The 20,313-nt window shown below is 35.0% G+C and overlaps 1 protein-coding gene across 1 annotated transcript; it reads left to right on the top strand.

Annotated features, from left to right (window-relative positions):
* Nucleotides 1-1,462: 1,462 nt before the first annotated feature.
* Nucleotides 1,463-18,482, top strand: LOC127414703 (carboxypeptidase Z-like). Its single transcript, XM_051652899.1, has 11 exons — nucleotides 1,463-1,863; nucleotides 2,205-2,234; nucleotides 5,726-6,100; nucleotides 8,617-8,832; nucleotides 10,487-10,716; nucleotides 14,516-14,677; nucleotides 14,816-14,968; nucleotides 15,293-15,428; nucleotides 17,080-17,219; nucleotides 17,451-17,550; nucleotides 17,832-18,482. The coding sequence occupies exons 1-11, from the start codon at nucleotides 1,779-1,781 to the stop codon at nucleotides 18,167-18,169; spliced, it is 1,965 nt and encodes a 654-aa protein (XP_051508859.1). The 5' UTR covers nucleotides 1,463-1,778; the 3' UTR covers nucleotides 18,170-18,482.
* Nucleotides 18,483-20,313: the final 1,831 nt, after the last annotated feature.

The raw sequence follows: 20,313 nt of genomic DNA, 5'->3' as shown, positions 1-20,313 counted from the left end.
TGATTTCTATCCTTTTTTGTTTATTTCTGCAAGGTTTATAGATGGAACTTACTATCTTAGTTATCTTAAAACTCTTTGGAATTACATTGATTTATGCATAAATGCCTCCTAAAATTTCTTTCAAACTTCATGATCTTCTAACCGTAAAGGAAAAATGTAAAGGAATGTTTCGGGTTAATACAAGTTAAGATCGATCGACAGCATTGGTGGCATAATGTTGATTACCACAAAAAATCATTTCGACTCATCCCTTGTTTATTTAAAAAAAAAAAAAATGCTATTAAAGTAAAGCACTTGCAATGGAATTGAATGGTGCCAGTGCATAAACATTACAATACACACAGTTTCAAAGGAATAGCTACAAGACCTAAACATAATCATGTCAACTTGATTTTAGTGTAACAAAAAACATTGTTATGGCAATGCAATGCTGGTAAACCCAGTGAATCTCTGATTTTATCACTAAAATCATGTTAACATGTAACCCTATAATGTTTGGAAGCAGTGTATTAATGTTTATGGACTGGCCCCATTCAATTCCATTGCACCTTACCGTAACCACAATTTGTTTGTTTTTTTATAAACAAAAGCTGAAATTATTTTAATGTTAATCCACATTATGCCACAATTTATAGAAGTATCAAGAAAAAAGTAAGAGAAATAAGAAATTGAGAACAGTTGAAACTCAAGAGTAGGCGTTGTTAAAGGAATATTCCGGGTTCAATACAAGTTACGCTCTATCGACAGCATTTGTGGCATCATGTTGATAACCACAAAAAATAATTTCGATTCGTCCCTCCTTTTCTTTAAAAAAGGCAAAAAAAAAAACAAAACAAAACAAAAATTAGGTTACAGTGAGGCACTTACAATGGACATGAATGGGGCCAATTTTTTGAGGGTTGAAAGGCAGAAATGTGAAGCTTATAATTTTATAAAAGCACTTCTAGATTAATTCTTCTGTTAAAACTCATGTATTATTTGAGCTGTAAAGTTGTTTAAATCGTCATTGTTACAGTCCTTGTAGGTTTTTAGGGTTTGTTGACATTACATCGTCATGGCAACGAAGTTGTAAAATTGGCTATAACTTTACACAGGAAAGGTTAGTAAGTGATTTTGTCACACAAAAATCATATTAACATGCATATTATTTATATCTTGTGGCTATAATTTTGAAACAGTGAGTATTTTAATATTTTACAGATTGGCCCCATTCACCTCCATTGTAAGTGCCTCACTGGAACCCAGATTTTTGCTTTTTTTTTTTTTTTTTTTTTTTTTTTTTAAGAAAATGAGGGGTAAGTCAAAAATTATTTTTGTGATAATCAATATTATGTTACAGATGCTGTTGTTTGAGCTTAACTTGTTTTGAACACGGAATATTCCTTTAAAAGTCAATGGGCTCTCTGCTGAATCCTCAAACAAGTGTACAGTTTGGAGGATTTCATCACTATCCATATTCAGACTTCCTCTGGTACACCGTAAACACTGGCTTGGACGTTGGAGATAAAGTGCCGTTTACATTCTCCAGTAGGTTACACCGAGGGTTGATAAAATGTAATGTTTTCAGCGCCAGGAATGAGGCAGCTCAACATCTTCCGCAATCTCAATTTTTCGTCTTGAAGTTTTCTGCCCGCGTGCACTTTAAAATTTGATAGGTGACGGAACAAAGTGCAAGCAAGGAAACCGTACATGACAAAACTTTTCAGAACGTTTCAGTTCCATTTAAAGGGACCATCGCAAGAGTGCTTCATCAAAGTCTGGATAGCAAAAGGAGAAAAATGAAGGCAGTTCTTACACTGAGCGTTTTTGTGACTCTGGTTCGGTGTGTGCCGCCTCGTTGCGAACCTGGCAACTATTTTCAGGGTAAGCAGTAGCTTTCACCTTTTTTATTTTTATTTACTTCTATTACTATTGAAAATATATTTAATTTAATATCCTTACTCAAACTCCATATATGTAATCTACAACAGTAAAATTTGTAATTTAACATTCTTCTTTCACTAATATTTTGCTAAGTCTAATTATTAAAACTTACATTTAAATGATAAATGGAAAATGCGTTAGAACGTTGTTGTAAACGTTGTTTAAAAATACGTCGTCAATACTTGGGCTACTATAGGTAATTATTACAATAGTCGCTGCAGTAGCGCCATCAAGTGTTGCATATAGGCTATTTCACAATAATGCACTCTTTACTTTCACAGGACCATGCAAGGTTCCAGTTGAGGAGAAACGTAAGTGTCACGATTTTTGTTAAATCAAGTGCACATAAATTTAACATACAGTTAAGTGAATACGTTTTCACGCCCTTTTGTCTCATAAGTATTCTACACACCTCTTAAAACAAATATAAGAGATTATATATATATATATATATATATATATATATATATATATATATATATATATATATATATATAAAATAATATAATTTTTAAATTTATTTATTTATTTATTTTATTTTTTATTATTATTTAGCTGTGACTGCCCTTCGGAAGCTACATTACAGATATTTACATATATCCCACAAAACAATAACAATTTACAAAAATTTTACATCCTCTTAATATTGTGGCTTGCCTTTCTGAGCTTCAAATAAATGTTTGCACCTTTTGTAATAGTTGTGTATGAGTCCCTCAGTTGTCTTAAGTGTTAAAGCTGGATGTCAACATTATATTTCCACTGTTCGGAAGACCTTAAATGTGCAGAATATGCTTGGACACCAAAGTACATGCAGTATCTGGAAGATTTTTCTCTAGAACAGTGGACGGTTTCACTGACAAAGCAGAGACTCGTGCACGACTATCACTGAATATACAAACAGGCATTGATTATCGAGGAAGCAACACACCATAGGAAGAACCAAGGGGATGTAAACTTTTAACTTGTCTAAATTCAGATATTATTTTGTCTTGAAGAATATATGTAATATCTGTTGTCAAATTTCTTCATCAGGGCAGTACTAATTAAAAAACAGTGCTATTTTTATGATCCCTCTTTTTTCTTTTTCTTTTTAATGATAAACAGCAGATTCTCCAAGGGGGATGCAAACGTATGCACTCAACTGTACTTTGCAATAATAATTTAAAAACAAATCAATAGGAGTTCAAAGGTCACTCCTTTACAAGGAGATATCTTGTTACAGTTGTGCTCAAAAGTTTGCATACCCTTGGAGAATTGGTAATATATGTACCATTTTTAAAGAAAACATGAATGAGCAGGCAAAACACATTTCTTTTATTTCTTATGGGATTCATATTCAGCTGTAGTTTATAACAGAATGGCACAATCATAAAACAAAACATGGCAACAAAGAAAAAAATGAAATGACCCCTGTTCAAAAGTCTGCATACCCTTAGTTCTTAATACTGTGTATTGCCCCCTTTAGCATCAATGACAGCGTGCAGTCTTTTGTAATAGTTGTCTATGAGGCCCCAAATTCTTGCAGGTGGTATAGCTGCCCATTCGTCTTGGCAAAATGCCTCCAGATCATGCAAAGTCTTTGGTCATCTTGCATGAACTGCACTTTTGAGATCTCCCCAGAGTGGCTCGATGATATTAAGGTCAGGAGACTGTGATGGCCACTCCAGAACCTTCACCTTTTTCTGCTGTAACCACTGGAGGGTCAACGTGGCCTTGTGCTTTGGGTCATTGTTGTGCTGGAATGTCCAAGAGCATCCCATGCGCAGCTTTCATGCAGAAGAATGCAAATTGTCCGCCAGTATTTTCTGATAACATGCTGCATTCATCTTGCCATCAATTTTCACAAGATTCCCCGTGCCTTTAGAGCTCACACACCGCCAAAACATCAGTGAGCCACCACCTTGCTTCACAGTGGGGATGGTATTTTTTTCACTATAGGCCTTGTTGACCCCTCTCCATACATAGCGCTTATGGTTGTGACCATAAAGCTCTATTTTGGTCTCGTCACTCCAAATTACAGTGTGCTAGAAGCTGTGAGGCGTGTCAAGGTGTTGTCAGGCATATTGTAACCGGCCTTTTTTGTGGCACTGGCGCAGTAAAGGCTTCTTTCTGGCAACTCGACCATGCAACTCATTTTTGTTCAAGTATCATCGTATTGTGCTCCTTGAAACAACCACACCGTCTTTTTCCAGAGCAGCCTGTATTTCTCCCGAGGTTACCTGTGGGTTTTTCTTTGTATTCTTCTGGCAGTTGTGGCTGAAATCTTTCTTGGTCTACCTGACTTTGGCTTGGTATCAAGAGATCCCCGAATTTTCCACTTCTTAATAAGTGATTGAACAGTACTGACTGGCATTTTCAAGGCTTTGGATATCTTTTTATATCCTTTTCCATCTTTATAAAGTTCCATTACCTTGTTATGCAGGTCTTTTGACAGTTCTTTTCTGCTCCCCATGGCTCAGTATCTAGCCTGCTCAGTGCATCCACGTGAGAGCAAACAAACTCATTGACTATTTATACACAGACACTAATTGCAATTTAAAAAGCCACAGGTGTGGGAAATTAACCTTTAATTGCCATTTAAACCTGTGTGTGTGTGTGTCTGTAACAAGGCCAAACATTCAAGGGAATGTAAACTTTTGATCAGGGCCGTTTGGGTGATTTCTGTTATCATTATGATTTAAAAAGGAGCCAAACAACTGTGATAATAAATGACTTCATATGATCACTATCCTTAAATCAAAGTTTTTTTGCATGATCAGTCACATTTTCAAAATCAATGCCAAAATTTCACAATTTCTGCCAGGGTATGCAAACTTTTGAGCACAACTGTATATTATATAAGATAAAGGCCATTTTATAGACCTTTAATCATTTGGAAAATGGTCTAGTAGATGACCTCTTCCACACACCCTCAATATTGTATGGAGAATGAAGTATGTGATATTATCATCAAATAAAAGGAGGTAGCAAGAGAATTTTTTTTTTTTTTTTTTTTTTTCTATTTTAAGATGAGCTCTTGCTGAGAAATTAAGGGGACTCTTCCTGCAGGCTAGAACCTCAGAAGACTGCCTCAATGATCTATTGCACTATGAAATATTGATATATTAATCTGAGGGGGAAAAAAATACTGCAATGGAGTAGTCTATTAAGAATATTCTAAATATACACCCAGCCTTGAGTTATTTGTTTAGTCATTGTTTATACATATACAAAAACATTTTAATAAAGGTCTATATCACAGGCTGAACACTTAACTTTAGCCCACAATCACGACACAAATCGTAAGGCACACTCGAGCGTGCATTATGAAGATTTTGAATTGTATGGTGTATAGCTCAGAAAAAAAGGGCAAAATGACTAATCATGTACCATTGAGTCATATGGTACATGAACAACCTACTGTCATGTCTAAAGTCATTTAAAAACAATATTTTTGCCCACAATTGGAAATTTTATCATCATATGCTCACCCTCATGTTGTTCCATGTGACTTCCTTTATTCCTCAGAACACAAAATGAGATGTTAGGCAGAAAGACTCAGTCACCATTCACTTTAATTGTACGAAAAAAAAGATGCAATGACTGAATGGTGACTGAGACTAACATACTGCCAAACATCTCCTTTTGCGTTCCATGAAGGAAAGTATGTCATCCAAGTTTGTAGCAACATGAGGGTGAGTAAATGATCACAGAATTGCCATTTTTGGGCAAGATATTCAATTTAAGTATTTTTTGTAGACATTTTACATTTGCAACACTTGTTACAGTCTTTATAGTATGTTTGTTTTCTCTTTCCTCTCAGCCAAATGCACAGATATTGTGCTTGGGTACTGTGATGACATGTTCTACACCAAGACTATATTCCCTAACATCCTTGGGCACAAGACACGTGATGAAGCTGAGCTGAGCACAGAGTACCTGCTCTTGAGTGTGATCCATTCTTTACTGAATGGAGAGTGCAGCCCAGACATCCGCATGCTGGGCTGCTCAGTGCTCGCCCTACGTTGTGAGAAAGGAAAGATCATTAAACCCTGCCGCAGCTCCTGTGAATTAGTGCAAAAAAGCTGTGCGCATGCATTTGAGGGCATTGACATGGCCTGGCCCTATTTCTTAGACTGTGATCGGTTCTTTGTCAGTGAAGAAGAGGGCTGTTATGACCCTTTGGAAGGCCTGAGAGGTAAATGTACAGTGTTTACAGTGCTTACACCAGCAGCAGCATTTTTTTCTTTTTCTTATATAATGGTTTCATTAAAACTGAATTGTAAAATTGTAACTAGGCCTTCATCATTTATTTATTATGAATAGATTTTACAGGCTCAGACTTTCAATATTAAACTATTAAAATTATAATTACAATTTTGTTTATTACATTTAAAACTATAATAATTAGGGGTTGGGTAAAAATATTGATTTTCTGATGCATCGCAATCTTCATTTGAATGATTCTTAAATCCCAAGATCGATCTTTTACTCTATGCGGCCACCCTCTACAATGTCAGTAAATTACTCACATATGTGACAAAAGATTAATATATTTGGCAACTGGCTGGTAAAGGTTCAGATTTCACTTGCCAGTAATTATGTAATAGTGGTGAAGTATATACTGAATGTGTGTCCAAAACAAGATTCACACAGCCGTTGAATAATGTCTCTTTTAATATCTTTTCTGTTCTTTACAGTCATTTGTTGATCAAAAACAACAAAAAGTAAACATTTAAGTCTTATCATGCATAGCACGGATGAGATAAAGCCATCTGAGTCTCTCTCGTTAATATGCACTCATTTACAGACGCTCTTTACAGAAATGCCAGTTTTCTTAAAGAGACAGTACCGGTTTTTAGCACGTGTTCAAATCAATGTAAATACTTATAAATAGTACAAATGATGCAATCAAACAATAAACATGTAACAAAAAATTACATATGCAATATAATATCATATTTATTGATTGAATACTTGGATTTTTTCATTTTAAAAAAGCTCAAATGTGACCAAAATGATGAAAAACTAATAAAATATCATTAGTAAAATTTACCTAGTTAGAAGGTCTCCTGTATAATTAACAGCATTAGCTGGGAGAGAGTGTCTTTCATATGTAAATAAAAGGGTCATTATAACTGAAATATACCCATATGAATCTATATCGAATCGAAATTGGAATAAAAGTGAATTGAATCAAGAGCTTATTAATCAGAATTTAATAGAATCGGGAAATCTGTATCAATACCGAGCCCTAATGATTATCTAAAAAATAAATAATAATGGTTTATTAAAAATAAACCATTTCAATATCAGTTTTGTGAAAGTGATTTCTATTGCGTTTATAAAAATTACAGCTGTTCCACAGTTGTCATCATTTCTACCACACCATAACATTTTTCCCCTAATACATTTTTTTTTTTTTTTAAGTTAGTGTGCGAAGAGCATGCTTGAGGTGAAATAAGAGACAAGCAATGTTTGAAAAAAACAAAAAACAAAGATAAATCAAGGTAAATATCACTTGTGAGAATATTATTGTATTGGGATTTTGTTTTTTGTTTTTTTATCTGTAATTTTGCCAAATTGTACATAAAATGTGAAAATATTTTTTACTTTTGTGTATTTATGATGCATAAAATGTAAGCTATGAAATTATCCTTAGCAACAAATGTATTTATTTTTTTTAAATGTCATTTCCATTGCCGTCATTTCCACAACAGAATTCTATTGAACACAATACAGAATTCATCTTTCAGAAAGACTTTCAGAAACAATTTAAAATATCCTGTGGCGCTTGTACATACACTGTTGGAAATTGTTAGTAGACAAATAAAAAAAAAATTGTGAGAGTTTGAAATTTCTTTTACCAAGACTTTACTTTCTATATGTCCACATGCAGTGCCAAAAGTGGCTGAAGTTGAAGAAATAGCCATAAATTTACATTTGAGAAGAATTAACCTTATATACTATTCCTGGAAATGTAACACAATGGTGTTGTGGGCTATGATGTGCGTGAATACAATCATAAATTCTAAATAAGTGGCACAATTTTTATTTTTAAAGTCTTTAGTTAAAGGCTTGTTTAATTTTCAGCTCATGCTGTCTTTTTCTTTTACTGCAGAATTTATTGTATGCCACTGATTCCCAAAGCAACCCAAAACATAAACAGATGTTTCGCACAGCCTGTAATCTTTTTAATTATTTCCATATCATAATGTTTTCTAGACACAGTTTGGATCAACAAAGCTTTATTCTTCATCTTTGATCTTTTGGTAATTGGTCTGTGGCAACTGAGGCTACAGCAAACATGTTTCTAGCTCTAGCCACGGGTGATTTGGCAGCTTGAAATTTCTTAGAATTATAGAAAATCTTCACTGTGGTATTGCAGATGTTCTGCAACCTTTAGTTTAGTGTGATCAGAATTAGCCTAATTAGTTGTCTTTGTCTACTTGTAAAGGTCTAAACGTTTAGAGGCTTTATTGTATTTACTTATTTTCATAGAGGATACATTGCAGCCTTTTGATGTGAGTACTTTGTTGTTAGTTCTGATTTGGCTAGTCATATATTTGGCTTCTCATTTAAATAGCATTTAGTATCGAAAAATGTCACACTATTTTCCGTATGTACGTAAAGGTGTAATAATCAATGCTTTTCCTGTGATGAAAAGTTTTTTATGGTTACAGTCACTAACACTGAGTCATTTCTCATCTGCAGAGAAGCAGGAGATGGCCATGGCTAGTGTCCCACCAGAGGAACCTTTAACAACTATAAAGTTCACCTATCACTCCAACACCCAGATGTTTAATATTCTGAAGAAAACAGCAGCACACTGTGCCCACATCTCCAGAACATATAGTATTGGCAAAAGTGTTGAAGGAAAAGATCTGCTTGTGATTGAGTTTTCAAGCAATCCTGGAGAACACGAACTATGTGAGTAACTTCTACAGCATTAGCAAAAAAACAAAAATCCTTAGGGATAGTTCACCAAAGAAATATAATTCAGTCATTATTTACTCACCCTCATATTTTTTCCATATAATGAAAGTGAATGGTGACTAGAGGTCGACCGATAGTGGATTTTGCAGATACTGATATCTCAGGTGGTGGAAAGGCCGATAACTGATTAATCAGCCGATACTTTTTAAAATAGATTTTAGAATCTTAAATATGTTCTTAGCCTTTCCTTATTATGATGGGTACAGATACAGAGGCTACAAGAGTCCAAAATGAAGTAAGTCCCAGATGCAGTTTGTTGTGCAACCAAAATCCCAGTGATAACCAGAAAAAAATTACGATTTGGAGCAAATCGTGGGACAATGAACAAGCCCAAAATACACTTACTTATTTCGGGACTCTTATTTTGAAATGACAGGGACTTTATATATATATATTTCATTAGATGTGGTTTTTTGATTATTATTCACAAGATATGAAGTTGGAGACATGATGCATGTGCTAACATGGCAAGTTTTCATAGTTTTATTTTTCTTTTCGTGCCCTTGCTTCAATTTAGATCACATGATTTATCTAATCAAAATGACCGAATTTGCATTGAAGTGAGGATGAAAATATAGATGAATATTGTTAGTCAGTGATTGTTTTTATTTCACCTCTAGAGGCCGCTGTTGAGAATTAATTTGTTCGAACTGTCGAATCCTCTGGAGGATCAGCAACTATCGGCATAGATTTTTGTCGATAACCGATAGTTCCAAAAACTCAGCACCGATTAATCAGTAAAACCGATATATCGGTTTGTGTTCCATGGAAGAAAGAAAGTCCGAAGTCATATGGGTTTGGAACAACATGAGAGTGAGTAAATGATGACAGGATTTTCATTTTGAGTAAATTCCTGTGGATTCTTCCACTTTCTGGTTTACAGCACTGAAGCTGAACATAAGAACACTGTTTATACAGTTTCAGGCAACAATTGTTTTCAATTACAGTCTCTAAACTTTACCCTGTAAACATTCACACATACTTTCCTAAAGAGAAAAGGTTCTATAAACTATCCAAAAGTTTACTGACAAATGGTGACATGGAGTTTTCTGCCATGTCATTTCCAGAAACATGTTCTCTATTGGAATTTTGTTTCTCAAAGTCATTAAAGGTGCACTCAGTAACTTTTGTCTTTGTGTCATCTTGGACTTACACTGACACCTAGCAGCTTGGATGCAGCATAATTTAAAATCAATAGTTTCAGTTACAGATGCCATTGTCGAAATTTAGTATTCACAGTCAGCCATGACTACTTTAATCAATGAGTGAAAGTGTCAAATAACACTATGGTTACTGAGATTAAGCGAGAAGTATTCAGCTGGTCATGTGATTCTTACATGGCAGCCCTCATGTGCGGACCCTCTCCATGTAGAATAAAACAGCTTTTATAAGGTTACTGATATGACTGGAGTCTTCATTTTAATGTGAGTGGTCATGATTTCCTACATATATTGGAAAATTACAATTCATGTCTTTTGGAATAAAACTTTTTTAATGAGGAAAAAATTACTGGGTGCACCTTTAAATCTGAACTACTACAAACAGTCCATTTACTGTACTTTTCCCTCTTCTGTGTTTTTTTGAGCAGTGGAACCAGAGGTCAGATACATTGGAAACATTCATGGCAATGAGGCCATGGGCAGAGAGCTTCTGATCTATCTTGCCCAGTACTTGTGCTCTGAGTACCTGCTTGGTAACAGCCGGATCCAGACTCTAATCAACACCACTCGTATTCACATCCTTCCATCCATGAACCCTGATGGATACGAGCTGGCCTCTGCTGAGGTGCAGAGTGGAAGTGATTCTGATTATGACGAGGTAAAGACAGATGGGGTGTGGAAGTCTTGACATTATACTATTTCTAGAAAAGGAACATCATATAAATGTTTTATTGAAGTTTAAAATATCCTAAGCATTTTGTTTTTCCAGACTGATAAGGTTTTTTCCAGAATAAATTGATTATCCTAAGCATTTTGCTTTTCCAGACTGATAAGGTTTTTTCCAGATTAAATTGATTACCCTACGCATTTTGCTTTTCCAGATGTTTTCCAGTCAAGACTGAAAACATGTCTATTTACCTGTATATTCACTGACTAGATTAGATTAGTAATATATTATAAAAAATAAATGCAAGTAAAGTGCAGTTGCAATGAGGTAGATATGTAGAATAGTGCAGATGAACATTGTAGTGCAGAGACGTGGTAAGGTATGAGGTATAATGTGGTTCAGAAGTGAAATGTGCAAAAATGGTACATATATACACATGTATCTATCTTACTATACATAGTATGTAACATAGGATACAATATATATATATAAAATAAAAATGTATAATATATACAAGTAAATATACTGTATGTAGGCATAAAGTTATTGTAGTTACGGGAGTACAGAATAGTAGTCTGTGCAAGTGGCAAGATTTATGTAGTAGCAAGAATGCGCAATAGAGCAGTCAGCAGTTTTGGTTGGTGGGTTTGTGTGTGAGTGTTGGGGGTGGGGGCTTAGCGCTTGGCTACTGAGTTCAGCAGGTTGACAGCTAATGGGAAAAAGCTGTTCCTGAGCCTGCTAGTGCGATAGCGGAGGCTCCTGTAGCACCTTTTTGATGGAAGAGGGGTAAAGAGTCCATGGCTGGGATGAGAGTTGTCTTTGATGATATCTTTATCCAGTTGTCCTGGATATCTTTTAGACTGGACTAAGCACTGTACTTGCATTATGTTTTTATCTGTTTACGTCTTTTTATATATTATTTTTCTTTCCTTTATTATTCTTTTTTCATTAAACTTTTTATTTTTTCTTTCTTGTTTTTTTTTTCTTATTCATTTTTTATATTCTTAGATCATTTTAAAATGGACTTTTAAGTGTCTTTATTTTTCTTCCTCTTTTTCATGTCTAAATCACTTTAAATTACCATTGTGCATGAAATGTGCAATAGAAATGAACTTTCCCTGCCTTGTCTTTTATTAGAGTTTAAAATGAGCTTTATATATATATATATATACACACTGGCAGCCAAAAGTTTGAGTTTGGTTCAATTCATCAAAGTGGCACTCAACTGATCACAAAGTATAGTCAGGACATTACTGATGTAAAAAACAGCACCATCACTATTATAAGTCATTTTTGATCAAATCTAGACAGGCCCCATTTCCAGCAGCCATCACTCCAACACCTTATCCTTGAGTAATCATGCTATATTGCTAATTTGGTACTAGAAAATCACTTGCCATTATATCAAACACTGCTGAAGGCTATTTGGTTCGTTAAGTGAAGCTTAACATTGTCTTTGTGTTTGTTTTTGAGTTGTCACAGTATACAATAGACTGGCATGTCTTAAGGTCAATATTAGGTGAAAAATGGCAAAAAAGAACCAGCTTTCTTTAGAAACTCGTCAGTCAATCATTGGTTTGAGGAATGAAGGCTATACCATGCTTGAAATTGTCAAAAAACTGAAGATTTCATACAAAGGTGTACACTACAGTCTTCAAAGACAAAGGACAACTGGCTCTAACAAGGACAGAAAGAAATGTGGAATGGCAGATGTACAACTAAACAAGAGGATAAGTACATCAGAGTCTCTAGTTTGAGAAATAGACGCCTCACATATCCTCAGCTGACAGCTTCATTGAGTTTTACCCACTCAACACCAGTTTCTTGTACAACAGTAAAGAGAAGACTCAGGGGTGCAGGCCTTATGGGAAGAACTGCAAAGAAAAAGCCACTTTTGAAACAGAAGAAAAAAAATGAAAAGTTTAGAGTGGGCAAAGAAACACAGACATTGGACAACAGATAATTGGAAAAGAGTGTTATGGATCTTAACCCATTGAGATTTTGTGGGATCAGCTAGACTGTAAGGTACGTGAGAAGTACCCAACAAGACAGACGCATCTATGGCAAGTGCTACAGGAAGCGTGGGGTGAAATGTCACCTGAGTATCTAGAAAAACTGACAGTTAGAATGCCAAGGATCTTCAAAGCTGTCATTGCTGCATGTGAAGGATTTTATGATGAGAAATCTTTGAAGTAAAGTTTTTTTCAAATTGTAATAGTAATTTTTCATGTGATTAATGTCCTGACTATACATTGTGATCAGTTGAATGCCACTTTGGTGAATAAAAGTACCAATTTCTTTCCATAAGAGCAAAATCTGTACATAATTAAAAACATTTTGGCTGCCAGTGTATATATATATATATATATATATATATATATATATATATATATATATATATATATATATATATATACAGTTGTGCTTAAAAGTTTGCATACCCTGGGAGAAATTGTGACATTTTGGCAGTGATTTTGAAAATATGACTGATCATGCAAAAAAAAAAAAATCCTTTTATATAAGGATAGTGATCATATGAAGCCATTTATCATCACATAGTTGTTTGGCTCCTTTTTAAATCATAATGATAACAGAAATCACCCAAATGGCCCTGATCAAAAGTTTACATTCCCTTGAATGTTTGGCCTTGTTACAGACACACAAGGTGACACACACAGGTTTAAATGGCAATTAAAGTTTAATTTCCCACCCCTGTGGCTTTTTAAATTGCAATTAGTGTCTGTGTATAAATAGTCAATGAGTTTGTTTGCTTTCACGTGGATACACTGAGTAGGCTAGATACTGAACCATGGGGAGCAGAAAAGAACTGTCAAAAGATCTGCGTAACAAGATAATGGAAATTTATAAAGATGGAAAAGGATATAAAAAGATATCCAAAGCCTTGAAAATGCCAGTCAGTACTGTTCAATCACTTATTAAGAAGTGGAAAATTCGGGGATCTCTTGATATCAAGCCAAGTTCAGGTAGACCAAGAAAGATTTCAGCCACAACTGCCAGAAGAATACAAAGAAAAACCCACAGGTAACCTCGGGAGAAATACAGGCTGCTCTGGAAAAAGACGGTGTGGTTGTTTCAAGGAGCACAATACGACGATACTTGAACAAAAATTAGCTGCATGGTCAAGTTGCCAGTAAGAAGCCTTTACTGCGCCAGTGCCACAAAAAAGGCCGGTTACAATATGCCCGACAACACCTTGACACGCCTCACAGCTTCTGGCACACTGTAATTTGGAGTTACGAGACCAAAATAGAGCTTTATGGTCACAACCATAAGCGTTATGTTTGGAGAGGGGTCAACAAGGCCTATAGTGAAAAGAATACCATCCCCACTGCGAAGCATGGTGGTGGCTCACTGATGATTTGGGGGGGGGGGGGTGTGAGCTTTAAAGGCACGGGGCATCTTGTGAAAATTGATGGCAAGATGAATGCAGCATGTTATCAGAAAATACTGGCAGACAATTTGCATTCTTCTGCACGAAAGCTGCGCACGGGACACTCTTGGACTTTCCAGCATGACAATGACCCTAAGCACAAGGCCAAGTTGACCCTCCAGTGGTTACAGCAGAAAAAGGTGAAGGTCCTGGATTGGAATGTGTTTTGCCTGCTCACCCATGTTTTCTTTAAAAATGGTACATATATTACCAAATCTCCAAGGGTATGCAAACTTTTGAGCACAACTGTAAATATATATATATATATATATATATATATATATATATATATACAGTATTTATTTAACAACCTTCTCACTTCAAATGTGAACTATGCAGGTTGCCAGACCCAGAGTGGATTTCATTGGGCGAACCAATGCACACAATATAGACCTCAATAGAAACTTCCCAGACCTCACCTCTATTGTCCACAACCGACTCAGATACAAACAACACCGTACTGACCACATTCCCATCCCCAACTCTTACTGGTTTGGTAAGGTAGGAGTTCACATTGTTACAAATGACATCTAAATTTTGACAGTAACAGTCACAAACACACTTTAAACAATTATAGATTGTTATTGTGTCAATTATAGACACAAATCCATTGTGCATTGCTATGTGTGGTTTACACAGATTGCTCCAGAAACATATGCTGTTATGAAATGGATACGCTCAATTCCATTTGTCATATCAGCTAATCTTCATGGTGGAGATCTGGTGGTCTCATACCCATATGACCTTTCAAAACTAGAAAATAACATGTTCTCTCCCACTCCAGATGAACAGGTCAGTGTTTTTAAATTGTAATCATCTCAACTGTGCAGGTATGACTTAACAACACTGTACAGAATGTACATCTCAAGGCTAAATCTGTTTTGTGCACTATAAAAAAACATCTTATATAATATTTGTTAAAGTAATAAAAAGTCTAAAATAAAGAGCTAAAGACCTGGCATAAATTCATTGTACATATGGCATATACGGTATACCCTGCCAATATACTGTGCACTGTCTATATTTCTTCCCTTGGCTCCAACACTCCTAATGTTTTTATATCCAAAACACGAAAACAACACTTAAGATGTTTAGTGTGCATAATTTCACTTTCAGGTGTTTAAGAAGTTAGCCAGAACATATGCAGATGCTCATGCCATCATGTCACACAAAGACACAGGGAGGTGTGGAGGAATGTTTGCAGATAAAGGTGGCGTAGTCAATGGAGCCGAATGGTATAGCATTGCAGGAGGTAAGTTTAGATGACTTTACACCTGCCATGTTTATTAAAGGAATAGTTCACCCAAAAATGGTGGTACATAAAACAAAATGTTAGGCAGAATATTAGCCTCCGTCTACATTCATTTTCATTGCATCTTTGTTTCATACAATGAAAGTGAATGGTGACTGAGACTGAACATTCTACCTAACATTTTGTTTTATGTTCCACCAAGGAAAAGAAAGTCATATGTGCTTGGAACAACACGAGGGTGAGTAAATTACAGAATTTAAATTTTTGGGAGAACTATCCCTTTAAATAAGTATGGTGCCCATTCCATTTATAAAGATATTAAAGGGATCATGGCATACACTTTAAATCATTTTATTATCATCCCTGAGGTCCACTGCTAATGTTAGTTAAGTTTTTTTACACCAAAATCTTAAGTAAATTAAGTAATATATGATCATTTTCCACCCTGTCTCTGGCCCTCTGTCTGAAACACTCGAAGCGCCTACTTTAAACTTCAGTGTTAACACCCACTGTTATAATTGGCTGTGCAGCCCCTCAAATTCAGCCATATTTGAAACTCAACCGTAAGAGAATGAACAAGCTCCACAACATTATAAAATAACATTTCAGGGATTACACATAACGCATATCTAACACATTGCATCCGAATATATTAAACTGTTCACTCAAGCAGCACCATAAACTATCAAACAGTCATGACATTAAAAATATACATGAATGAAACATATGGTTTTACGATCGGGTCCCATACATGCCCCATCCTTCAAATACAGTTATTTTGCAAAGCTTGAATCATACTATGACTGGTTCAAAAGCAATCTACACTTGTATGAGCTGAAAAAAAAAAATGCGCATACATAGTCCAAAGCATGATGAAAAAGACGCACACACATACAGTATCATCCTGCACTGAGGCGCACATTGCCGGAAACACATCAAAACGGTCAAAGATGTCCATCTAGCGCATGTTTACATACACCAACAATAATAGTGCTGATGGGCACAAGAACGCATCCAGGACATGTTTGTGCTCAAAACAGCAAGAACAGTTCAGCTGAATGAAACAGAATGGGGTCTCTTTTTCAGAGATGTAACTTGACACCACATCTTTTAAAAGCGGTTTGAGAAACATGACAACAGTCAAAGATGTCTGTCTAGTGCATGTTTACATACCAAAAACATTTAAATAGTCCAGATGGGTCCCCTTTGGTATTCAGGAATATTTAGCAGGACACACTAGGCCTGTCTGTGCTGCTCTCTCTCTGTTTACGAACTGTACCCAGAGGGCCAAGGGTGCGATGATGTGAAAGCAGGCATTGATGTTGTTTCTGTAGAGGCGGTTATGAATTAATGAGCCCCCTAGTGACATGGGGAAGTCGCAGAAGTGGAGAAAGAGGCATTTTTGCAGCTTGGTGTCAATAAATGCTTTTATTGCATTGGGGATTCAGTTTTGATTTCTGAAATTTACAGTATGTTTTTATAGTAAAATGACCTCTTACTGTATATGTCAAAATATCAAGGAACATTTTATTCCTCATGACGTGACCCCTTTAGGAATAGATTTTGCATGACCATAGTTGTTGGTTCACCATCTGAGCTATGTAGGAGAGTACTTTTGAATGTTCATCATATCCTTTTTAATCTTGTGCAGGAATGTCAGATTTCAGCTATCTCCACACAAACTGCTTTGAGATCACAGTAGAGTTGGGCTGTGATAAATTTCCAGCCGAGGAGGATCTTTACACAGGCTGGCAAGAAAATAAAGAGGCTCTTTTGAGTTTTATGGAGGCGGTGAGCTCATTCTTTCTTTCAGATTAAAGAGAGAGCACATGCTAATGGAGAGACACTTGGTTCCTCAAGACCTTTACACTGCATATGTATTTTATGTGCCTTCTGTGTGCCGTTTATTCATTTTCCTCTTCAATGTGAAAAGAAAATGAACAAATGAGGAATCAATCCATTTATGCCTGTGTCAGCCAGACTGAAGTGTACATGATACACTACAAAGTGATTGTCTTACAGGTGCATCAGGGGATTAAAGGTATTGTGAAAGATGAAGATGGGAACAGGATCAAAGGAGCTACTGTGTCCGTCAAGGGGATAAGGCATGACATCAAAACAGGTGTGCCAGTCAAGCTTTTTTTTTTTCAGTTTCTGTATGTAGGAACACATTAAATCAACTGGTAATTCAATATATTAATAGTTCATTATTATTATAACCATCTATAATAATTGTAATTTATTGTAAAAATATATATAACATTTTAAATATATTATAAAGCCTATTATTATCTTCTTTGCTGTTGTTTTAAAGTAAATAAGATATAATGTAAATTAGGTATATTTAAATTAGGCAGCATCACAGAATGTATGATTTTACTACATTTCTCCTTCACTTATAAGCTGAGAATGGGGATTACTGGAGACTTCTGATGCCTGGCATTCACATTCTGACAGCCTCTGCACCAGGGTACTCCAGGGCCATGAAAAGAGTCCACCTCCCTGCTCACATGCAGAAAGCCGGACGTGTAGATTTTGTGCTCAAAAGGGCCCCACTAGAATCGGACATTGACACATCTGTTGATGCCTATGAGCGCTTTGACCCTTTCAACCAGTTTGCTCAAGATCAAATCAGGGACCCTGTGCAGACAGAAGAGGAGAGACAGGAAAAGCCATGGTGGTGGTCTTATTTCACACGCTCTTCTTACCAATCACCCACCTGGCTACTTAGAAGTCACTAGAGTTCCATCTGCTGGTTTGTTTAAAAACATATGGAGCCTCTGTATCTTTATTTCAGGACTTCATGTGAAGTCAAATTCAGTATCAATAATGGTTTATAAGAAATAGTAAAAACACTTTGAACCACTTTTCATATTAAATTATCAAGAGTAAAACTCTTAGGTGGTCACAGTACTTCTTGTAAAATCAAGCTTTATTGTAACATCTTTCATTAAAGACCAAAATAATTCCAAACAGTTGCTAAATATTGCCTGTAATGCTTGTCAATAAATGTTATAACATTTAAAGATTATTAAAATTTTCTGTGCTTCATATTTTAAGGGTCTGAAAAATTTGCGAGCCTAATTCATGAATAAATGTGTTCATGTTCTGAATTTGTAATGTAACATAAACTCTGCAATGTCTGTACAGTATGAATGTTTCCAACAATAACTGAGCAACGGAGGTTATTCTAGTTTTCAATCGATGTTCTATTATTTTTTATATTAAGCCTGATAGCTAATGGCCAGCTTTATTTAAAAAAATAAAAATAAAAAAAATAAATATATATATAATTTATTTATTTATTTATTTTTTCATAAAAGTAGCCACATTTATTTTTAAATAAATAAATGACCTGCGCAAATTAGCCTGTAATCACAAAGTGTAATTAGGGTGAATTAGATAAAAAATAAATACAAACATATATAAATGAAACATCAAAATCTACCTGAGCTAATTTAATAATTATACAAATTAAGTGTTTTATCTATACAAAGATAAAAACACTTTTCCCACAGGGACCGCCTCTTTTGTATTTATGTAGGCTACGTAACTCATGAATATTAATTACATAATGAACTTAACGCGTTGTTGTGCTAAAAACGCCAGAGGCAGTGTCGCAGCGATGTTACAGAACGCAGGTGTACCGAGACGCGCCATAACTACTTGAACATGAACATGACTGGTAGAAGAAAAAAAAATAAAAGGGGTTGGGGGAATGTGCCTTTGCAAAGAATTTTTGTTTAACGGCAGAGGTCGCTGCTGTACAAATCATAAACCAATGAAAACTTCGTGGCAACGGGATAAAATGTATAGCCTACTATTTAGGCCTACATTATTATTTGACTATATTTACAACATGCCAATATCCTGACCCTATTACATACATACTAATATGCAAATAATACATGTTTTATTGTTCTGACTCACATTCTACACACATTTAAATCACAATAATGGCACAGTCACAGTAGATGAGTCAATTTTGTCTCATGATTCAGAAGGTTGTGTCAATCTACTTCAGTGGCGCCAGTGTATCTGTTGGATTTTCCTGACTGAGCAACACCAAGCTCATGATCCTGCTAATGATTCCCTCCTCTTAAGCAGTAAAATCCAGAAAGGATGCAATATTGATTTTACTTAAAATGTGATGGACTTATAATCATTATGACCTGCCATTTGTTTTAAATAATATGATCTAAGGTAGCCTACTAAATCTATGACTTTGTAATGTGCTGCATTTACTTCTTCTTTTTTTTTATTTATTTTATTTATTTATTTATTTATTTTTGTAATTTTGTCATTTGTGGTGAGTACCAATAATAATCTCTGAAAAATGCACCAATGAACTTTAACAAATCACACACTTTTACTTTAAAAAAAAAAAAAAAAAAAAATATATATATATATATATATATATATATATACTTGAACTGCAGCCTATAGAAAGCACAGTTTAGGTTATTAGCAGAAAATATTATAATATATATATATATATATATATATATATATATATATATATATATATATATATATATATATTATAATATTTTCTGCTAATAACCTAAACTGTGCTTTCTATAGGCTGCAGTTCAAGTTGTTAAGGCAATAACAGCTTGTGACCAAGTAATGTCTTTTGCACCTCTGAAGTCATGCATACATTCATATATTTAAATTAGACCAATGTATTTACAGTTATTGTTATACAAATTATTCTAATGTGCTAATACTTGAACTGAATCAAAATGTAACTTTTTGTTTAAAGATTACTCTATTGACATACATTTCTACTTAAACAGTAGATATTTTATTTATTTATTTATTTATTTTGAAAGATCATCAATACAAATGGCAAGATACCTATATATATTTAGAGAGTAGAGAC

The sequence above is a fragment of the Myxocyprinus asiaticus genome, chromosome 2, assembly GCF_019703515.2.
Source record: "Myxocyprinus asiaticus isolate MX2 ecotype Aquarium Trade chromosome 2, UBuf_Myxa_2, whole genome shotgun sequence".
In the NCBI taxonomy this organism is placed as follows: Eukaryota; Metazoa; Chordata; class Actinopteri; order Cypriniformes; family Catostomidae; genus Myxocyprinus; species Myxocyprinus asiaticus.
This window is presented reverse-complemented; position numbering and strand designations above follow the sequence as displayed.

What these genes read in the sequence shown, in the direction of transcription:
- LOC127414703 (XM_051652899.1), top strand. Translation starts at nt 1,779, where the DNA reads ATGAAGGCAGTTCTTACACTGAGCGTTTTTGTGACTCTGGTTCGGTGT. An exon ending in GGTTCCAGTTGAGGAGAAAC is followed by an intron (nt 2,235 to 5,725) that starts GTAAGTGTCACG and finishes CTTTCCTCTCAG; the next exon opens with CCAAATGCACAGATATTGTG. An exon ending in ATGGTATAGCATTGCAGGAG is followed by an intron (nt 15,429 to 17,079) that starts GTAAGTTTAGAT and finishes AATCTTGTGCAG; the next exon opens with GAATGTCAGATTTCAGCTAT.